The following is a 24,119-nucleotide window of genomic DNA, read 5'->3' on the forward strand; positions in this document are numbered from 1 at the left end:
AGCGGCAGATCCGGTGGTCATTGTTTTGCCCGGTTCAACTTCCGCGTGACCTACATTCCCAGCGGTCACAACCGGAGGGCGGATGCCCTGTCCGCAAGCCAGAGTACCTCTGCGCCAAGGACCCCTTCCTCCACGGACAGTGCTGCGGCAGAAGCCTTGGCCGCAGCACGGAGCCAGTGGACTTGCGGGCCCAGGTGCGAGGCGCAGCGCCAGGACGCCTGGTCGCAGCAAAGGAGAGCGGAGGTGGGCCCCACGCCTCCTTGGACCTTGGAGGAGGACTTACTCAAGTTTCGGGCGATTATATGTGCCCACAGGACCACTCCGAGCCCTCGTCATGACCCAGTGCCACGACAACCCTGCAGCAGGACATTTTGGGTTCTTCAAGACCCTCCACCTGGTGACACGGACCTTTGGTGGCCCGAGTGCGGCATGATATACATGCCTACGTGACATCCTGCGTACCGTGCCGGCAAGCCAAGACCGCCACGGGGCCCCTCCCGGCTCCTCCAACCCTTGCCGACACCCGACAGACCCTGGGGCGATCTCTATGGATTTCCTGACAGACCTGCCGCCGTCCTCTGGGTTCACCACGGTGCTGGTGGTGGTGGACATGCTCACCAAGATGGCACACTTCATCCCATGCCGCGGACTGCCCACAGCCGCAAAACGCCCGCCTCTTTCTGCAGCACATCTTCCGCCTCCATGGTCTACCGGACAGGGTGGTTTCGGACCGGAGTTCAGTTCACAGCCCGCTTCTGGAAGAGCCTGATGGCCGCGTTGGAGGTGCAGGTATGTCTGTCGTCATCGCACCATCCGGAGACCGACGGGGGTACAGAGAAGGTCATCGGTATACTGGAACAGTATCTCCGTTGCTTCATCAACCAGCAACAGGACAACTGGGCCGACTACCTGTCTCTGGCGGAGTTTGCTTTTAACAACTCTCAGCACACCTCTACTCAGATGACCCCGTTCTTTGCCAATGTGGGGTACCATCCGCGGCTCTTCCCTCTGGCACCACCGGACTCTCCTGTTCCCGAAACGCAGACCTTCCTGACGGAATTGCATGCGGTCCAACAGTTGGTACGCCAGCAGCTGAATCGGGCAAAGGAGGACTACAACGGTCCGCTGACCGCTCCCGACAGGCAACGCCCCGCTGGCAGTTGGAGACCGGTGTGGCTCTCCACCAAACACCTCCCGTCCGACCGGCCGGTAAAGAAGTTGGACCACCGATTCATCGGCCCGTTCCCTGTCGAGGCAGTCATCAACCCGGTAGCCTACCGACTGACCCTGCCACGATCCATGCGGATCCACCCCGTTTTTCACCGGTCCCTTCTGGTTCCTGAGGCCACACTGAGTCCCCTTCGGTGCCCAACAGCACCCGTCACTGTCGCCGAGGACGGGTCGGAGGAATACGAAGTCCACAGCGTACGAGACTCTCGCTGGCTAAAGGGTCGTTTCCAATATTTGATCGCGTGGAAGGGATATGGGACTGATTTCTCCTGGGTAGATGCCTCCGACATTCATGCCCCTGACCTGGTGCAGGCCTTCCATGAGCAAAACCCAGCCCGACCGCATCCCGATCGTCAGCCCCGGGGGAAGGGCCCTGCGGTGAGGGATAGTGTTGTGACCCAGGTTCCTGGACCCAGACTCCTGGACTCGGATGATTCAGAAAATGAGGGAGAAGACCTGGCAAGCCCTGCTTCTCTTGAGCCCTCTCCCTCCCTGGCACCCACTCAAAGGGAGGGGCCGGCAAGGCCTGATTCTCCCGGGCCTTCTTCTGATTTGGCAACGCCCCAAGAACAGTTTTGGAGGGACGCAAGATTACGAAGGCTTGATCGACGTGCGCAGCAGCGGAAGAGTTGGGACAAAGCCAAGTCATAATTGTCATGCAGTGACATCTGCAGAGACTATAAATAGGAGGCGGGACTTCCTGGTTTTTTGTCTCGGACAAAGCAATGAATTTGGCGCGAGCTAATTCATGGAGGGAAGAATATATTCGTGAGTAATTCTGGCCTTATCTATAATTTCCTCGTTATCTCCAGAAACTTGGCAGGCCCGTGGGTAGACGTGGCCAGGACATGTATCTATGTAAATAAAAGGAAAAAAAAAGGAAGGCCTCTGACGGACTCTTTGCTGGGAGTATTGGGGGAAGGGAAACAGAACAGGTAGGTGCCTCATTTCCCACCCTCGGCTTATACTCGAGTCCCCAGTTTACCCCAGTTTTTGGGGTAAAATTGGGGACCTCGGCTTATACTCGGATCGGCTTATATTCGAGTATATACGGTAAACAGTTATAACATCCAAGATGCGGTGACAGCTTTGGCATAACTTGTAGTCAAATATGAACATATCAGGAAGACTGTGTCATTCTTAATATATCATTTTAGGTTCTCTTTTTTGTTGAGCGCTTTCATCATTGAGCCCTACAATATGTTGACTCATTGGAATTCCCAGGGAAGAGCAAACTAGGCCTACAGTTTTTCTGCATTGCTCACCCACTTGGTGTAGTTTAAAGTCCCCACAAACTGGGGAGCAGCAGTTGTGATAGAAACTCAGCTCCTCCAGTAGAAATGCTTTATTTTAAGTGACATGTGAATGATGGCACCGTGGAATGTAGTCATCATCACCATCCTCTTTAACGAACCCATAATCCCTTGTGGGGTGGAATCTGGGCAACTGAATGGAGAGAGTGTTTACTGGCCAGATGCCCTTCCTGTCACCAAAGCAGAGGTTTTTTTTTTTCAGCAGAGATATACTCAGTGTGCCAGAGAGAGAAATATCTGCCTCTACCTAGGATCGAACTCAGCATCCTGATTAGGTGAGAGCTCCACCTCTAGACCACTGTACCACTCAGTGGCTAGACTGCAGTACTGTAGGCAAATTCTGCCCACAGCCTGGAGTTTGAACCTGACAGGGCTCAAGGTTGACTCAGACTTCCATCCTTCTGAGGTCAGTCAAATGAGGACCCAGTTTGTTGAGGGCACTATGCTGGTTCTGTAAACCACCCAGAGGTTGTTTAAACCTCTGGGTGGTTTAAGCCCTATGGAGGCAATATATAAATTTCAATGCTATTGCTACTTTTGCCCAAAACAGAGATGTAGCTGTCAGCCTTACTAGGTAGATTAGTCAGGAAAGATGGCCATATAAATTTCTGATTTATTTTAAAACTTCTTTAACAGATTCCCGCAAGTCTGAACCTACCATTCTCCTGCCGTTACCTTGCAAGCCCTACCTGAGCTTCTTGCTCTGTCCACTGTGCAGCTCACTCTTATCTGATAGTTTCCTAGACAGCATCTCCTTGCCTGGTCTCTCAAGGTCATTCTCACATACCATGACAGCAGCAGGTTAAAATATTGGTTATCTGCTAGATTTTTGCCCTCCTTCCAATGTATTATTATTATCTATAGGCAGGTAGTACTCTAAGAACAGAAGCTGTTTCCAGGGGCCGTGGTGGCTCAGGCTGTAAGATAGCCTGTTATTAAAACACAGCAGCCTGCAATTACTGCAGGCTCGAGTCCCACCAGGCCCAAGGTTGACTCAGCCTTCCATCCTTCATAAGGTAGGTAAAATGAGGACCCAGATTGTTGTGGGGGGGCAATAAGTTGACTTTGTAAATATACAAATAGAATGAGACTATTGCCTTACACACTGTAAGCCGCCCTGAGTCTTCGGAGAAGGGCAGGATATAAATGTAAATAAATAAATAAAGAAAGAAAGAAAGAAAGAAAGAATGGGATGCGTGACTATGTATTAGTGATACTAGCAATCTCACTTGCCCAATTTTTATATTTTAATAATTTTCTTAAATTTTATATCAGACTATTTCCAAGGTTGGAGTTAGACTTATATACTGCTCCGTAGTGTTTTATAGCACTCTCTAAGTCAGGGGTTTCCAACCTTGGCAACTTTAAGCTTGGAGGACTTCAACTCCCAGAATTCCCCAGCCAGCAAAGCTGCTCTAAGTGGCTTAAAGAGTCAGCACATTGCCTCCAACACTCTGGGTCCTTATTATACCGACCTTGGAGGGAAGGCTGAGTCAACCCTGAGCCAGTCAGGATCGAACTCCTGGCAGTGAGCAGAATTAGCCTGCAATACTGCATTCTAGCCACTGCGCCACCAGTAAATCTACTCTTCTAATCCCATCTCCACAGTTCTCAGAAACAAATAGCCCTGCGAAGGCTGCTTTTTCTTAACCTTCTGGAGTCTGAGTGTAGGAGCAATTGCTACTTTGAACAAGTGGGAATTGGCACTTCTATCTAACTTTCAGAAGAGCTGAGATACCGGTTCATTTTTTTTCTCTTTTAAAACTATTTTTTTGAAAGCGCTGTGCTAAAATGTCTCACAATACTTCCTGGAATGCCTTGGAAGTCAAAGATCCAGATGGCTTTAGCTAACCTTTTGAAGCCAGAGTGCAAATGTCCTTGGTTCTTATTGGCCCACATTTTCTAAGGCTGCAAGTAGCCCTATTAAAGCTATAACTGTCAGGTTCTAATTCATCTTTTTAATGGTGTAGACTGGAAGGAATAGAGCCTCCCACTGTGGTGTAATTTCACGCTGAGGAATCTGATGGGGTTCCCTGCAGTCTGATCCTTTATGGATCAGAAAGCTCACTTTCTCTTGAGCTGGAGAGCCCAGAGATTAGCTCTTTAACCCCTTTCATGCCAGAACAAGTCTGACTCTTGCTTTTGATGACTCCCCTACCCAATGGGCCTGCTCATGTGACTCCCCCCCCTTTTTTGGGTGAAAATGTTTATTTCCCAAAGAGCAGGAAGGCAGAATAGTTCTTAATTGTTTGGAGAAAGCAAGTAAAACAGTCAGCTAAACATAGCAGAAGATAAAATTACATTAAAATAATAACAGATGCAGCAATTGTCTGTTCATTTTTATGATTATATCTTCATTTTTCTGGGGCAAAAGGGAAATCCAGAACCCCATTGACTGTGAGAGAATAATCTGAGTTTCAGGTAGTGGCGGGATTCAAATAATTTAACAACCGGTTCTCTTCCCTAATGATTTCTTCCAACAACTAGTTCACCCAACCGCTCAGAAAGTTAACAACCGGTTCTCCCGAAGTGGTGCGAACTGGCTGAATCCCATCATTGGTTTCAGGTCTAAAAATGGCTCACAGTCTCAAGATATGTATCAAGGATAACCTTATATTGAAGCAAGATGTCTATGGAGATTCTGAGTCATCCAGGTGCTCCCAAAGGTGCTTTTTTTCGGAAGACAACTGAGCTTTCTTGGTTTTTGCTTGAAGACATTTCGCTTCTCATACAAGAAGTTTCTTCAGTTTGAACTGAAAAAAACTTCTGGATGAAAAGCGAAATGTCTTCGAGCAAAAACAAAGAAAGTCCAGTTGCCTTCTGAAAAAAGCACAGATGCTTTGAAATGCAAAAATAGGCACAAATAATTCCTTTCTTTATTATCATTCTATTTCTATTATTATCATTCTATCATCATTTACTATACCTGTCTGAGAAGCTGTTTGAAGTTTCTCTTAACCTTCCACTATAGTTCTATTAGATTTCTCCAAGCTTCCTTCCTTCCTTCCTTTCTTTCATAAGGAAGAAGAAACAAACAAGCAAACAAGGCTTAATTCTGGATTATTTTAGTAAAATGGAAATGGAAAACTAGAGGGATTCCTCCAGAAAATGCATGGTCTATGACAATAATAAAGATTTGATTTGATCAGATTTGCTGACTGATCTTTCACACTATCTCTGTAGTTTAAAATTAGATGGGAATATAATATATTATATTATTATATTATATTATATTATTATATATATTATATTATATAGAATAGAATAGAATTTTTATTGGCCAAGTGTGATTGGACACACAAGGAATTTGTCTTGGTGCATATGCTCTCAGTGTACATAAAAGAAAAGATACGTTCATCAAGGTACAACATTTACAGCACAATTGATGGTCAATATATCAATATAAATCATAAGGATTACCAGCAACAAAGTTACAGTCATACAGTCATAAGTGGAAAGAGATTGGTGATGGGAACTATGAAACGATTAATAGTAGTGCAGATTCAGTAAATAGTCTGACAGTGTTGAGGGAATTATTTGTTTAGCAGAGTGATGGTCTTTGGGAAAAAACTGTTCTTGTGTCTAGTTGTTCTGGTGTGCAGTGCTCTATAGCATCGTTTTGAGGGTAGGAGTTGAAACAGTTTATGTCCAGGATGCGAGGGATCTGCAAATATTTTCACAGCCCTCTTCTTGATTCGTGCAGTATTATATTATTATATTATTATTTATATTATTATTATGATTAATAATAATAATAAATCTCCAATGAAATCACACTGTTTAGTGCTATGAAGACCTCTTCATTCTGAATTTTTTTAAAAAAATATAAATTCATAGTAAGACTATAATTAATAACAGTAATGATTTTGCAATTCAGTGGCAAAGTATCATTTTATTACGATTAAAACATCTACAGATAGATTTGAGGTATCCATAATAAAATATTAGCTTAGAGGAATCTCATCCTTAACCCAGACTGTGATTATTTTTTTATCTTCAAAAGTTCTCATATTTGCACACTTTTTAATGTACGAAGACAATATTTCTACATAAGCATTTTTTTTTGCAAAAAATGCAAAATAATATGGGTTATTTAGACTAAGAAATTAATTTTGACTTCATTTTCATTGTGTGTGCATATGGGTTGAGTATTTTTTTGGGTATCTAGCCTAACACTTAATTCATATATATGTGTGTGTGTGTGTGTGTGTGTGTGTGTGTGTGTGTGTGTGTGTGTAGGTCTTTGGTTATTCGGGTTTTCTCCCACGTAAAATTGGAAGTGTCTTGGCGACGTTTCGACGAAGTCTCATTCGTCATCTTCAGGCTTCAGCTTCGTGCTTCTGGGAGCAATTCTGGAAGAGGCACGAAGCTGAAGCTTGAAGATGACGAATGAGACTTCGTTGAAACGTCGCCAAGACACTTCCAATTTTACGTGGGAGAAAACCCGAATAACCAAAGACCTACATACAAACACCCGCGAAAACCTCAGAAAATATATATATATAGGGGTGAAATCTAAAAATTTTCCCTACCGGTTCAGTGGGTGTGGCTTAATTGGTGGGCGTGGCTTGGTGGTCAGATGACTGGGTGGGCATGGCCAATAACAAATAATAAAAATAATAAAGTATAAAAAACAATAAAAGGTATCAAAAACCAACTTTCACACTTTACACACACACAACACAACACAACTGACTCACACACAATGTAAAAGCAGCTGCACTTCACACAGCCACAAAAAACTCAAAAACCAACTTTCACACTTTACACACACACAATACAACACAACTGACTCACACACGCACAAAATGCCACATACAGCTTTGTGAGATTTTGTGTTTGTGTAGTTACAGTGAAACACTACAGAAACACACCAAATCTCAGAAAGCTGCACAAATATTTTATTTTATTATTTTATTTTATTTTATTTTATTTTATTTTATTTTATTTTATTTTATTTTATTTTATTGTGGATTTCAAATCCCAGAGTTCCTCAGCCAGCAAACCAGGAAGTCAAAGCAAGCTTTTTTTCTTCTTCAGTAGCTGAAGAAAGCATGGTGTAATTATAGGTAAGTGAGGAGGGGGAATTGGCTGGGCATGGGTGGAGGCTCTTGTAAGTGGGGGCTGTTAAAAAGTGAGTTTAAAAGTCTGTGAGGATCAGGAAACTCCTCTGGGATTGCCAGAGGAGGCTTTTAAAACCTCGGTGGTTTTTTTCTTTTTTTTTTTCCCCTTCGGGTGAAGAGGGTTTTTTTAAAAAAACTTTTAAAGGGTTTTGATGATCTCTGCTCAGCCCCGCGATCCTCAGAGGGTTTTTTTTTTTAAACTTTTAAAGGCATGTTTCAGCTGAAGAAAAGCTTTTAAAAGTAAAAAAAAACCCTCTGCTGATGGTGTGGCTCAGCAGAGGCAGGGGGGCGGGGCCAGGGATTTTTGCTACCGGTCCTCCGAACCAACAGCTGCTATCGCTACCTAATCGGGCGAGCCGGTGCGAACTGGGAGCATTTCACCCCTGTATACACACACACAAAATGCCACATACAGCTTTGTGAGATTTTGTGTTTGTGTAGTTACAGTGAAACACTACAGAAACACACCAAATCTCAGAAAATATATATATATAGGGGTGAAATCTAAAAATTTTCCCTACCGGTTCAGTGGGTGTGGCTTAATTGGTGGGCGTGGCTTGGTGGTCAGATGACTGGGTGGGCATGGCCAATAACAAATAATAAAAATAATAAAGTATAAAAAACAATAAAAGGTATCAAAAACCAACTTTCACACTTTACACACACACAACACAACACAACTGACTCACACACAATGTAAAAGCAGCTGCACTTCACACAGCCACAAAAAACTCAAAAACCAACTTTCACACTTTACACACACACAATACAACACAACTGACTCACACACGCACAAAATGCCACATACAGCTTTGTGAGATTTTGTGTTTGTGTAGTTACAGTGAAACACTACAGAAACACACCAAATCTCAGAAAGCTGCACAAATATTTTATTTTATTATTTTATTTTATTTTATTTTATTTTATTTTATTTTATTTTATTTTATTTTATTTTATTGTGGATTTCAAATCCCAGAGTTCCTCAGCCAGCAAACCAGGAAGTCAAAGCAAGCTTTTTTTCTTCTTCAGTAGCTGAAGAAAGCATGGTGTAATTATAGGTAAGTGAGGAGGGGGAATTGGCTGGGCATGGGTGGAGGCTCTTGTAAGTGGGGGCTGTTAAAAAGTGAGTTTAAAAGTCTGTGAGGATCAGGAAACTCCTCTGGGATTGCCAGAGGAGGCTTTTAAAACCTCGGTGGTTTTTTTCTTTTTTTTTTTCCCCTTCGGGTGAAGAGGGTTTTTTTAAAAAAACTTTTAAAGGGTTTTGATGATCTCTGCTCAGCCCCGCGATCCTCAGAGGGTTTTTTTTTTTAAACTTTTAAAGGCATGTTTCAGCTGAAGAAAAGCTTTTAAAAGTAAAAAAAAACCCTCTGCTGATGGTGTGGCTCAGCAGAGGCAGGGGGGCGGGGCCAGGGATTTTTGCTACCGGTCCTCCGAACCAACAGCTGCTATCGCTACCTAATCGGGCGAGCCGGTGCGAACTGGGAGCATTTCACCCCTGTATACACACACACACACACACACACACACACACACACACACGAATTAAATGCCAGGCTAGATACACAAAAAAGTTACCCAACCCATATGGCTCACACGCTACATATATATTAAGTAGCAAAGAATCCATGAAGTCATGGACTCCTTTTAAGGAACCCAAAAATATGTCATCTGTTGAAATTATAAATAGTTTGCTAATTATTACTGCTTATTAAGCTAGGATAAAACAATCTGATAAAATGAGGCAACCATTCCTAATAGCGATGTTTGCTTTTGACAGCAAAGTACCGGTCCTGTAACCGAACTGATCAACTTTGAAGGCAATTGAAACAGGGTGTGAATTAGGCTACAGCTCAATTCTTCCAGATTCCAGTTCTTCTCTGAAATCCAGGATGGCTTCCAGAGGGCTAAATTAGGCGTCTCTTCTTTCAGAAGGACATTATTTTCATCAATCAATGCTTGCTAAGCATTTTGCTGCTTGCTGAGAGTTTCAGAAAGCTGTATCTTGCAGGCAAAGGTAAGATGCTTGCCTATGTGGCTTAGCCAGCTTTGCCACCGACTTTAGTCTCTATTTTGATAGGCTCTGAAATGGAAATCCAATAATATGTTAAGCAGAGAGAGTTCTCCTGAAAGACATTTTAAATCTCTTGGCTCATCATACCTGTCAAGGAAGGAAAAAAGATTGGGGAGGGGGGGCCATGAAGCCCTCGTGTGTCTTTTTCCCTATCAGGTCCTCTTTTAGGAGCTATAGCTTTACTCCCCTTTGGCAACCTACTCCTCCCTTCCATCTTGGGAAATGAGGACAGCAGCTCTGCATCCCATTGAATAATGAACATGTAAATAGGACGTGGGGCTTTTGAGTGGCATGACCCCTAAATCAGGAAGTTCTCCAAAGCAGCTACAGCAGGAATAAGACTTTATTCCCAGTGGTGAGAATAAGTGATAGGGAACTGAATGAGAGCAGCTCATGCAAATGCTTCCCGAATTAAGCTCCGTCTGAAGTGAGAAAGGATGGGTGATAAACACCCTCAGCTTTAAAATGGCAAAATATGCTTTGCAGGCATGAAGCTGGAGCAGTAACAAAAGAATCTCCTATAATATTGACAGCAAAAGCATTTCTAATGTGCTGGACCGTGGCTACCTAAACTGAAAAAAAGTCCATTAAAGAGCCCTAACTGTTATTTACACTTTCAAATCTTAAAACCATTAACAAAAGCCACTTAATTCAATTACTTTCTCAGGGCACCAACATTATAACATTATTGGAGCGATACTGGGTTACATATTGTGTGTGGATTGGGGGGGGGGATGCAAGTGGGTGGGGGGTTTCTCTCTCTCTCTCTCTCTCTTTCTCTCTCTCATTCTCTCTCTCTCCCCCCCCCAACTCATTCTCCGTTTTTACTTTTTATTTTTATTTTTTTTCCCTGTTGCTGCTGCATTGAACTAATGGGGTAGAGTGAAATAATGCCTGTCCCCATTGACAGGTTTATGAGAATTTAATAAAGCGTGGCATGGATAAAATGAGATATTACAAGGTCGCGCAAAGCTGATTGTCTCCGACACATCAGCATTTTTACAACCGGATATTGACAATTCCCAGTCTAATCACACCATTTGGCTGCAGAAAAGGAGTGCTTATTTTCGTCGCTGAGGAAGCTCCTGGGGTTTGTCCATTTTTATTTGGAACACAACAGTTGCTTTTTCTATATATATATATGAATCAGATTGTTTTCTGAAATTGGGCTTTTAACAACTCAGAAAGTGAATTTGAAACAACACTACAAAAAAAGCAGCCATTCTTTGTATCTTTAACAGAGCACACTTCTGGGTTGCAAAACTCAATGCAGGGTCTAGAACAGGTAAATCAGGCGACAGTCCTTAGGATATCCAACCCTGCTACTCGTCTGTAGTTAACTGTATGGCATTTCTATCAAGATACAACAATTTTTTTCATATATGCTAATATATAAATAGAGAAAAAGTACAGATAGTCCATAACTTCATTTAGTGACTGTTCAAAGTTAACAGTCACTAAATGAAGGGGGGCGGGTGATCAGCTGTGGCACGTGATCTTTTTTTTTTTAACTTTTAAAAGCATTTTTTATAACCTATAAAAAAATGCTTTTAAAAGTAAAAAAAGAGAGACTCTGACGATCGCGCAGCTCAGCTGTGATCGTCAGAACCTTTTTTTTTACTTTTAAAAACATTTTTTAAAAGAAGTGGCAAGCGGGCGACTGGGCGATTGGGTGGGCATGGGCGGGGGACAAGGGAGAGAGGGGAGCAGGGATTTTTGCTACAGGTTCTCTGAACCACCCGCCGCCATTGCTACCGGATCAGCCGTTCTGGTCCAAACCGGGAGCATTTCACCCCTGATATAAACCCAGATGTGACAGTATTGTGTCTTTCACTCCACTTGGTTTCCCACAATTCCACTAAATGTCAAGCAAAAATATCACAAAGGAACTCCTGCCAATGAGCATCATTTTTCAGTAATGATGCTTCAGTTACTATGCAGGAAGAGTCCCACATGGGATAAATTGCTAATTTTCGTCTTTTCTTAGAGCACCCACTATTTTGATGGATAATTTCAAACAAGTCTAATTCGCATGCAACTCTGAGTAGTAGCAAGTATGAGCTCTTTTTCTCTAATCCTGGTCAACCTTGCAATCTATACCTATTTTATTTAAAGAGGGAATATTTAGACTGTAAGCCATGTCAATCTATATAAAAAAAATGTAATTCAAGTGCTATCTATTTTCCCCCCCATATGTATCAAACTCATTCAGGAAGGCTTTTCTTCCTTTCCAAAAAAATCCAGATCAAACCAGATCCATAGTTCTAGATAGTTTCTTTTTATTTACAGCTCATTTGAAGTTTGGCAGCAATATCTAGAACATTAACAGCATGATTTGTATTTCATATCAGAAACTCAAGTTTGCCCCCAAGTCCGTTTTCTCTCTCTCTCTCTTTTTCTCTCCCCATCCCTCTTTCTCACTCTTTCTCTCCCTCCCTCCCTCTTCCTCTCTCTAAAAAAATCCCAAACTGTATTTTCTGGTTATATGAAATCAAATGACTGAAGTGGTCAATCAATGCTTGCTAGGCTGCTGCCCTCTAGCTGAGCTTTCTGTATATGAAGGAGAAAGAAATAGAATGGCTTTGTGTTTATCCCTGAAACATTTGTTTGTTTAACCTTTGGTTGCATGCAGGGGTGAAATGTTCCCGGTTCAGACCGGATCATCTGATCCGGTAGCGATGGCGGCAGATGATTTGGAGAACCGGTTGCAAAAATCCCTGGCCCCGCCCCTTGTCCCAGCTGAGTGGCGCAATAATCAGAGGGTTTTTTTTAACTTTTAAAAGCATTTTTTCTTCCGCTGAAAAAATGCTTTTAAAGTAAAAAAAAGCCTTTGATGATCGCGCGGCTCAGCTGGAATCATCAGAACCCTTTAAAGTTTTTTCTCTGCAACCTCTTTGGGCGAAGAGGTTGTTAAAACAATCCTTTTAACAGGTTCTGGCGATCAGGCAACTTCAGCTGGGATCGTCAGAGGAGCCTTTTAAAAGCTTTTTTTCCTCTGGAGATCCCAGCTGAGTTTCCTAATCATCACAGGCTTTTAAAATCATTTTTAACAACCTCTTACAAAAGCTCCTGCCCATGCCCACGCAATTGCCCGGTCCCCACTTATCTAATTGCTGCTTCTTTCAGGCTCGCTCCTGCCTTGCTTCAGCTGCTGCAATCAATTGCATCAGCTAGCAACTGAATCTGCCTCCCTGCAATCCATCTCATCGGTGAGCAACTCAATCTGCCTGCCTCCAATTGGGTAAGTAACTGGGAGGCTTTAAAAATAGTTAATTGGATTTTTTTATATATACAGCAATTTAAAGTTAAGGAAGTTTTAAATTAGGTGCTTTTATCAAAAAAATATAAATAAAATAAAATATTTTTGCAGCTTTCTGAGATTTGGTGTGTTTCTTAGTGTTTCACTCTAACTACACAAACACACAAAATCTCACAAAGCTTTATGTGACATTTTGTGTGTGAGAGTCAGTTGTATTGTTTTGTGTTGTGTGTGTGTAAAGTGTGAAAGTTGGTTTTTGGTACCTCTTATTGTTTTGTGTACTTTATTATTTTTATTATTTATTGTTATTGGCCACGCCCACGCAGTCACCTGACCACCAAACCATGCCCACTAATTATTTATTTATTTATTTATTTATTTATTTTTCAAATTTATATACCGCCCTATCTCCCTAAGGACTCAGGGCGGTTCACAGGCAGTTGAAATACATATAAATACAAATTAAAAACAACAATTAAAAAACTTATTCTATTGCCGAATTTAAAAAACAATATAAATAATAAAAAAACCCTTAAAACCAATAACTTTAAAATCTAATCCAGTCTAATTAAGCCACTTCCACAGAACCAGTAGGGAAAATTTTTAGATTTCACCCCTGGTTGCATGCATATAGACACTGTGAGAATGGAATAAATAGCAAGCACACGGCATTCATATAGCAGTGTTTCTCAACCTTGGCAACTTGAAGATATGTGGACATCAAGTCTCAGAATTCCCAACTAGAATTTCCAGGATTCCCTATCCATCCACTGGTGAGGGAATTCTGGGAGTTGAAGTCCACATATCTTCAGGATGGCAAGATTGAGAAACACTAACCTATGGAATGCAATGTATTCATCTTCTTTGCTGCAGTACAGGACACCTTGTACAGAAGTTGTACGAATGCCTCAATAAATGTCTTATTGGAACTTGGTAGTATTTTTTTTTAGTCCTGTCCCTAAGTCAGTTCTCGAAGCTGCACAGGTTCTCAGAGCTCTTTCAGAAGTTGTCACTGAATTATTTGTGAGGTGTCAGAAAGAGGAAAAGATAAATATGTAGGATGCAGATATATTGATTGTTCTTAGGCTGCTGATCTTCACTGGTATTGAACTAGCTAAGCAGGGTAAGAAATTAATAGTACTATGCTATCCATCCAGCTATTGAAATGTTTTGTTTTGTTTTGGTATACATGAAAAGCATTTGAAAGCCAATCTTCCCCCTCACCTTTATTGTAGAGAATCTTCTTCTTCTTCTTCTTCTTCTTCTTCTTCTTCTTCTTCTTCTTCTTCTTCTTCTTCTTCTTCTTCTTCTTCTTCTTCTTCTTCTTCTTCTTCTTCTCCTTCTTCCTCCTCCTCCTCCTCCTCCTCCTCCTCCTCCTCCTCCTCCTCCTCCGCATCTCAATCAACCTTCCATTCTAAAATCCTAAATTAGATTCTCCTTTTCACTTGTGCTTTATTAGTATATACAAAATATACTTTGTTCCGCCCCAAAGAGAATGAGTCTGTTTGCTCTGGTTTTAAGGCAAAGGGAGCCTCCCTTGGGCTTGTGGGATAATCAACTTCAGCATCAATAAGCTTTTCCAAAAGTAAATGACATGTATGTAAATGTTCTATAATAAACTGTCTCCACCCGTCTCTTGTATTCTTTGGAGGGGAGAGATTGGGGTAAACACAGTGCAGTGATGCTGCGCAACACATTTTTGCTGATGAATGCAGCCAATAATAACATAGTTTTATGTATCATTAATTCTTTTAGCATCCAAAACAATAAGTTTTTCTGAATACAGATAATGCAGTAATCACTCACAATTGCCAATAGAATTATCGGCATTCAGCTGTGTAAAACAACAGCTAGAATATGAGTTTTTAGCCTTTAAAAGGCAGCAAAAGGAAATAAATTCACCCTACTCTTTTAACACTCACATTAAATGCAAAGCTGCATCAAAGCCTAATCCCATGAGTTAATGTCTGGCTTTCAAGCATTGGATAGTGTAGCAAGCCACAGTTCAAACCACTTTGATGCAAAATAGCGGAGCTTATATATTTTTGAACTGCTGCCCCTGGTTTTCTAATAAAAAAGGAATTCTTTGAGTTTGACAAACAATATAGTGTAGCTTTCTCTAATTTGGTGCCATCTAATGGTGGATTTCAACTCTCACAATGTCAATCAATATAAACTACACATATTGCTTTCACTGATTTCTATACCGTAGATGAACAGATACCTGATACAAATCTCAAAGAGAGCAAAAGGCAAGTCAGCATTGCTATCCAAGCTTTTCAGTTACAGTACTTCAGTTTAGATCAATATGACAATATGATGCCTCTTGCGCTTGGGCAAATCTGCATTCTGATTCAAAGATAATGGGCTTTGCTGCAGTAAGACTACTATAATGTGCATAAAGAGAGTATCTTTGCCCCAGGAAAGCTCTAGATCGGGCAAGTCCTTCATGATGGTCAACCCAAATTATTTATAGGGGAAAACAGCCTTGCTAACAATAGGGCCACCAATCAATATGTGTCTTGAAGAGTTGTAGGGGTAGAAAATCTTCTCCAGGAGCCACACTAGATTTCAGAGAATGAATAATAAATTTGATTTCTGAAACTAACACTGGATTTCTGAAACTAACAAACTAAACCAAGTATAGTTTGATGAAAAGAAGAACTAGGGGTTACATGATAACTGTGTTCCAATATCTCATGGGCTGCCACAAAGAAGAAGGAGTCAAGCTATTCTCCAAAGCACCTGAGGGCAGGACAAGAAGCAATAGATGGAAACTGATCAAGGAGAGAAGCACCCTAGAAGAAGGAGAAATTTCCTGACAGAGCAATTAACCAGTGGAACAACTTGCCTCCAGAAGTTGTGAATACTGGAAGTTTTTCAGAAGAGATTGGATAACCTATCTATCTATCTATCTATCTATCTATCTATCTATCTATCTATCTATCTATCTATCTATCTATCTATCTATCTGTCTGTCTGTCTGAAAGAAAGGTTTTCAAAGGTTTATCAGTAATCTGCTTACACGAGAGGCCTTGGTTAGGAACAGTAAATAAAAAAGGAGGCTCTGGTTAGGAATAGTGCATAAAAATCCTACCAAACTGAAGCTGGAATGGGAATATCGAATTAGAATTACTTCAATAAATCTGATGAAATATTCTAGAAGGAAACTGAATTTGTCTCTTTTGCTGAAAATGCCATATTGGGCCATATTTTGCCTATGAAAGAAGCTTCTTCAGAGGCTATCAGTTTCTTGTAATCACATGTACCGTAATTTTTAACATTTTAGCATAGGTTTTTTTTTTAACTGTAGGGCTCTCTAGGGCTGGTGTATTGCTGTAAACAGTCAGAATAACGTTAAGCTGAACTTATTTGCTGTCGGTTTCTAATAGGAAGTTTATCTGTTAAAAATTTTCTCAGTGAAATTCACACAAATCAGTATATTGAGTCAGAATTCTATTCACACCTTGGATACAGAAGGAAATTGAGTTTCTCCAAGTCTGAGCCTGCTCAGAGTTCAGAAAGATTGATGTTGCCTTGGTGTCTTCCTTGGCCCAATTGAGCTTTCTATTCTGCCTGACTTTGAGATTAGCTAATAGTCTTTTACCATGAGATACAAATAAACTAGTATCAGATCTGGCTTGGAAGTGGACTATGGTTTATGATTGCTATCTCCCTCACACGTATTTAGATATCTGAAGACAGCCCAATCTTGTTTGATGTAAACATATGTAATCTAAAACCATGAATGATATGTAAAAGGATATATAAAACCATGTTCTTTGCCTCCTAAAATATGGAATTACATTTATAGATCAAGGACACCAGTTCTCAGTATGCTGTATTTCATTTGGGGTCTCTAGAAAACCAGAGCAGATCATTTATAAGATAATCCACAGGAATAACACCCAGTTGTACAAAATTGTGTAAGGAGGGCCCACACCTTGGCACTTATGTCTCCTGCTAGAATTACATAGTTTTGGGATGATTTGACTTTATCTTTAACATTGCCTTTTCTAGATTCACCCAAATATTAGGAAAACAGTGAGGAAGCACGTGGGGTGGCAGATATATTCAGTAGACATATTTCAGAGGATTTATATGGAAAAATTATTCTAAATAATTGGGAGAGTTATCTCCAAGAACTAATTCCAGTCCTTGCTAAACCCAACTCTGCCTTGGCAAGTGTAGTCAGTCCTCCTGATGTCCGCTCTTTAGCCTTGCAGGAATACATCAGGATCAAAATGAATCGTTTATTTATTTATTTGATTTCTATACCGCCCTTCTCCCGAAGGACTCAGGGCGGTGTACAGGCAAGAATAAAACAGATGGTACAATATACAAATTTAAAATGCAGTTAAAAAACTTATTTTAAAATTGGCCTGAGAAGTAAAATATATAATAAGCTAAAAAACCCCATTTAAAATTAATTTCTAAGAATTTAAAAATTTGTTAAAATCAATTTAAGCCAGCCCCGCGCGAATAAAAAGATGTGTCTTCAGTTCATGACGGAATGTCCAAGGTCAGGTATTTGGCGTAAACCGGGGAAGTTCGTTCCAGAGGTGGGAGCCCCAGAGAAGGACCTTCCCCTGGGGGCCGCCAGCCGACATTGCTTGGCGGACGGCACCCTGAGAAGTCCCTCTCTGTGAGAGCGTACGGGTCGGTGGGAGGCATGTGGTAACAGCAGGCGGTCCCGTAAGTACCCAGGCCCTAAGCCATGGAGCGCTTTAAAGGTAGTAACCAACACCTTAAAGTGCACTCGAAAGGCCACAGGTAGCCAGTGCAGTCTGCGCAGGAGCGGTGTTATATGGGAGCTACGCGGAGCTCCTTCTATCACCCGCGCAGCTGCATTCTGGACTAACTGAAATGTTTCCTCATTTGTAGTCCCCTATGTCTCCTGGAGTGCTATGAAATCAAGATTAAAGAAGAACTTCACCAGTCCTCATCGGTTACTTTGTTCTCCCAGCCAGCAATATTCCAAGTCAGTAACTGGATTGAATCCTTGCACTTAATATGATTGTGATTGGTAGAGTATTGGAATTGGAACATGAGTTTTTCAGTCATTCAATAGAAGTGATATTACCCCAAATTTAAAACCCACAAAATGCTACTGAATTCCTGGAAGCCTGCCATTCAGCCAAATAAGCCATCAATAGACACATAGAAATAAACCAATTTTACATACCATTCAAAAGAGACAACCAAGAAAGAAACAAAAAGACCAGAATACATCCTCTCTAGCAGCTTATCCCCAGATAAGCAAGGATTAACACCTCACAAACAATCAAGCAGAAAACAATACCCTAATCAAAGAACTACCAGAGAGAAAACCATACTCCACTGACACTAAGAGGAAAACTACTCCATACTGCATAACAGGAGGCAGATCTCACATTCCCTATCACTGATGATGTTACCTAGTCAGGTAATGAAATGTCTGGAAGCAAATAACTAAGAGAACACCAAGGATTCCACAAATAGGATACTAAATAACATCACATACTGTAGCAGTGTTGAACCTTGTGCATGTACAACTAACTGAGAGAAGATCCCCTCTATTGGTCAGAAGAAAAAAGATATTGAAGTGAAACCTTCTGAACTCATATAGTCTCCATCTCTAACTTAGAACCATTGGCTGTCTGGGTTCTCAATTATTTAAGGAGCCTACACAAATCAAGCAAAACTTCTAACCGATGTACAATTTGATCTTGGTATACTTTATATTGCAAGGAAAGTCTTTTAATTTCATTATTTTTTTCTATGCAGTGCAGATGAAGGATGGGAATATGGTAGAAGACAGAAAGCATGAATGTCCACCCATCCCTCTCCCGTAAAGGTGAATGAGTAGAAAGAGAAATGCCTCAGTTAGGCACATAAAATACAAAAAAAGAGGATCAGTGTTTCACGGCAATTTGCAATGGTGGATAATTCGTACAAAAGGTGACCCCTTTGACAGACCAATGAATATTCTGGGATCAAACTTGCGTCAGAGATTCCTTGATATTCTATCATTTTTATAAGTCCAGATGCACCCTTGATCTGCCAAATTGCTTATCAGGTTCAGATGGCTTTCTTATGTTGCTCTTTGTTGGACAGCATCTCGACTTCTTTCATGAACCGAAGGCATAATTCCTCCTGCCATGGTAAAGCTACACATTGAACTGCCACAGGAAGCCCAACAGCACCTTCTACTGCCTGAAAGAGATAGTGAAATAAGCAAAAGCATTCAGATAGCTCAGGTCCAAAGATCCAACCAAGCATTTTTGAATGTTGCAAAGTGATCTTGAGCAAGTATCCTTGCAATATGTTTCTTGTCTCAGGTAAGTTGTCAGAGGACTGCAACCTTTATTTCTCAGATTCCTGGTGAGACTATTAATAAAACTGTTTGCACCATGTGATTCTTTCTCTCGTATGCCTGCATACAACTGCTGCCTTGGAAGCCGATCATCCCAAAGATGTAAAATATAAGACAGGGGTGTCATGTCAATGTTAAGATTTGTGGACTTCAACTCCCAGAATTCCTCAGCCAGCAAAGCTGAGAGTTGGGAATCCACAAGTCTTCAATTCTGGGAGTTGAAGTCCACAAGTCTTAACATTGACAAGTTTGGACACCCCTGATATAAGAGATAAAAGACTCTTATAGAGTAGAAAAGTGAAAACTCACACTAACTCTTAACCTTAAGCAACCATCTTTAGTTTAATGACCAGGATAGATAAACTGTTAACCAAATAGTTGCTGCCCCCCTCACCCTCTCCAATTCATTAGATTTATTTAAAATGGATTTAAATCATTTTTTACCAAGATTTAAACCTGGCCTTGGGGGAAATATAGAAAAATATTCCTTCCCTAAAACATAATGGTTATAATCCTGGATTCTTAGATTAAGCCTTTCTTAACTTCCAATTCTCAACTTGCTTGATTTTTTCCCCCTCTCTTGCAAACAAGACAAGAATTTTCAATCCATGTATTCTACAGCTGAAAATAGATTTGCTCCCAAAAAATTCTCTTCATAGCTTTCCTCTGAATTTTTTCAGGGTAATTGTTCTTTATCCACATCAGGGGTGTCAAATTCATGTTGTCATGGTGGCATCACATGATGTATCGGGACTTTTTTTCTCCTTCGCTAAACTGGGCATGGGCGTGGCCAGCACGAGACTCATCCAGCCTGTAGGCCGGGAGTTTGACAGCCCTGATCTAGATTGATGACATTTTTGCGACTCAGGATCAATACTTTATGCCAGGGGTGTCAAACTTGATTCCATGGAGGGTTGTATCAGGGTTGTGTTTGACCTTGGAAGGCTGGGGTGTGTGGCCAGGGTGGTGGTAGTCATGGTGGGTGTGGCTGGGGTGGGTGTGGCCATGGTGGGTGTTTGACACAGACTCAAGATGCATTTTTTCCCTTCTCTTCTTTCTTTCCACAGTTCTTTACTATAACCATTTTCCTATCTCTTCTACCAGATATTACTGGCAAACATTTATTACTTATTCTTCATACTCCACTAAACTTTTCATTTCTAAATTTATACCCCATTGTTTAATAGCAAAATTGCTTTTCCAGGAAGAAAATCTATTTATACTTTATTCAACTAATAATAAAAATACAATAGCATAAATAAGATGATAAGATGATAAGATCTAACAGCAGAGGCCATATGCGGTCCCCCCACGAACTGTTTTAGCTGGGAGAGGCACTACGGGCTGATCCGTTGATATTTCCAGACCAGCCCTGCAGGCCAGATTTGAGCTCCCTGGGGGCTGGGTCCAGCCCACGAGCCTTGAATTTGACACCCCTGTTTTTTGGCAATGTATTTTTATTTATTTATTTTATTTATTTATTTTATTTATTTTATTCGATTTTTATACCGCCCTTCTCCCGAAGGACTCAGGGCGGTGTACAGCCATATAAAAAATCCACAATATACACATTAAAACAAGATTAAAACAAAACATATTACAAGGTGGCCAGAATTTAAAAGCAATTTAACAAACCTTAAAATATAAATTACCCCAATTAAAATTTAATAAAACTTTTAGGCCAGTCCCGCTTGAATAAATAGGTGCTTTTTCAGCTCACGGCGAAAAGTCCGAAGATCAGGCACTTGACGTAAACCAGGGGGAAGTTCGTTCCAGAGTGTAGGAGCTCCAACAGAGAAGGCCCTGCCCCTGGGAGCCGCCAGCCGACATTGTTTGGCGGACGGCACCCTGAGAAGGCCCTCTCTGTGTGAGCGTACGGGTCGGTGGGAGGCATGAGGTAACAGCAGGCGGTCCCGTAAGTACCCGGGCCCTAATATTATTTTCAGTAATATTAAGTCAATGTCTGACAATTTGCTCAAGTTATAGTTTTTGCCAAACTTCAATAAGAGAAGGTCTACTTCTACTTTGGAAGCAATATAGTTCATCTATTTGTGCAAGAAAAATAACTACAATCATCATGAATGTTTAGTGATTGACAAGCGCTGGGAAAATCAGGAAATCCAGGCAGTTCAAATGAATATAAAAGCTTATTGCAAGTTTAAGTTGTCTACAAGAGTCTGAACTACTAAGAGTCAAAGCAAATTGGTGGCAGATAAAAGTCAATGGAACTCAAGATGGGCTGGACTCCTGAGGGCATGAAGGTACTTGGGACCGATGGTACATTTGACCCACCCCCACCTTGGGCTCAGGCAGGTCATCTTCTACAGTTGTACTATATGGTATTATATCTTCTCATGCCATAATGTCTTCATGTACATTATTCATCCATACTCATCCCTTTTTGGGAAGACTACTTACACAAGAAATGCTAAATAAGATGATATTATAATTAGATCATACATATCCTTAATTTAACTGCTGTGACCCAGACCCAAGTAGGTAATAGGAAACTCAATCAGTGAAAAAACAAACAAACTTTATTTGAACAGCTGAGAATTACTTCATTCCCAGCATAGTTCAACTAAATTAAAGCAAATTCCTCCCAACACAAATTCCTCAGTCCTATCGATCCTAAGATGGCGCCGACGAAGGCTGCCTCGGTGAAATGCTCTCTAATTGTTTCTTTATTTCTAATTGTTCTCTGTGACTCACTACGGATTTCCTACTCACGAGACCATCTGCTAAAAATTAAGAAACATTTCTTTAAGGAGCAGCTTTCTTTAATCTCACCCCCGCCTGTCTTTACAAACACGGAGGAGATTCTAACACAGGAGGAGGCAATTCCCACGGAGCCATGGATTACTAAAAAAACCAAACGACGGAAACGAAGGAAAAGAGGTAAACGATCTGGGATCTTAAACAGATTAAGAAGTCGCATTAATACTCCTCTGCCTTCAATTTTCCTAACAAATATACGCTCACTTGCAAATAAGATGGATGAAATACTCCTCTTAAACAAATACTATTCTGATTTTCGCAATTCAACAGTCCTATGCTTCTCTGAAACCTGGTTAAATGAATCAATTGAAAATAGCAGCCTGAACATTCCAGGATTTCAAATTGAACGATCAGACAGGATTCCAGAAACATCTGGTAAAAAGAAAGGAGGAGGCTTATGCCTATATATTAATTCAACCTGGTGTCAAGATTTTAACATAATTTACAAATTCTGTGACAACAATTTAGAGACTCTAATTATCAACTGCAAACCTTACTATTCGCCTCGTGAATTTTCCTCATTTCTTCTAATTGCTGTTTATGTCCCACCACAAGCCTGTGTGAACAAGGCATTACGAACTCTAGCTGACCAAATCATGGAGGCTGAAGCCAAACACCCTGACTCACTGGCCATTGTTTTGGGAGATCTAAACAAGGCAAACTTAAGGAAAGAACTACCAAAATACTTTCAGCATGTCAATTGTCCCACCAGAGGCAAGAATACTCTAGACCACTGCTACACAACACTAAAAGATGCCTATCGGCCTTTACCACGTGCAGCTGTAGGACACTCTGATCATTGCATGATTCACCTTGTACCTGCTTACAGGCAAAGACTTAAAGCCATAAAACCAATAATTAAATCAGTGAAAACCTGGACGGAGGAATCAGAATTAAAGCTACAGGCATGTTTTGACTGCACTGATTGGAATATTTTTAAAGATACCTCTGCAGACCTGGATGAACTCACAGATACTGTAACATCATACGTCAGCTTCTGTGAAGACCTATGTGTACCTACAAGGAACTTGCTAATACACAGTAACAACAAACCTTGGTTTACACCTAAACTTAAGCAGCTACGACATTCCAAAGAGGAAGCCTACAGAAAAGGTGATAAAATGCTGTACAATCAGGCCAGAAATGCACTAACAAGGGAGATAAGAGCAGCAAAAAGAAGTTACTCTGAAAAGCTAAAGAATCAGTTTTCAGCAAATGAACCAGCAAACATGTGGAAAACTCTTAAAAATACCACCGGCTATGGCACCTCCTTCCCAGGCTGAAGGTAATCAACAACTGGCAGATGACCTGAATGAGTTTTACTGCAGGTTTGAAAGGAGACTACAGCCACCTATCTCCACAACACCCATCTCAGACACACCAACAACAGCCAAGCCTCCTACAACTGACCCCATTTCATTGGGTTCACAACCCCTAGTGATCACAGAAAAGGAAGTGCAGGACCTATTTCACAGACAAAAGCCAGGAAAAGCTCCAGGCCCAGACAAGATAACTCCTTCTTGCTTAAAAGTCTGTGCTGACCAATTGGCCCCCATCTTCACCCATATTTTCAATAAATCACTAGAGATGTTTTATGTTCCTTCTTGCTTCAAACGCTCTACCATCATCCCAGTGCCGAAGAAGCCCACCATCAAGGAACTGAATGACTACAGACCAGTTGCTTTAACATCTGTAGTCATGAAAACCTTTGAAAGGCTAGTGCTTTCCTACCTGAAAACCATCACGGATCCGCTGTTAGACCCCTCGCAATTTGCATACCGAGCAAATAGATCAACAGATGATGCTGTTAATATGGCTCTGCACTACATCCTACAACATCTTGAGTCTCCAAAGACCTATGCAAGGGTCCTTTTTGTAGACTTTAGTTCAGCATTCAATACCATCATTCCAGACATTCTTCTAACTAAGCTAAACCAGCTACAGGTACCGGAACAGACTTGTAAGTGGATCACAAGCTTCCTAACAAACA

General features: G+C 41.1%; 1 protein-coding gene across 1 annotated transcript in view; it reads right to left on the reverse strand.

The window, feature by feature from the left end:
* Window positions 1-17,661: 17,661 nt before the first annotated feature.
* LOC131196004 (vitamin D3 hydroxylase-associated protein-like) overlaps window positions 17,662-24,119 on the reverse strand; it is a 47,215-nt gene continuing 40,757 nt past the window's right edge. Inside the window, exon 19 of the mRNA XM_058178368.1 lies at window positions 17,662-19,191. Coding sequence (XP_058034351.1) covers window positions 19,057-19,191 — 135 coding nt within the window. The 3' untranslated portion in view covers window positions 17,662-19,056. The remainder of the gene's footprint in view (window positions 19,192-24,119) is intronic.

Source organism: Ahaetulla prasina, chromosome 3 (assembly GCF_028640845.1).
Source record: "Ahaetulla prasina isolate Xishuangbanna chromosome 3, ASM2864084v1, whole genome shotgun sequence".
NCBI lineage: Eukaryota > Metazoa > Chordata > Lepidosauria > Squamata > Colubridae > Ahaetulla > Ahaetulla prasina.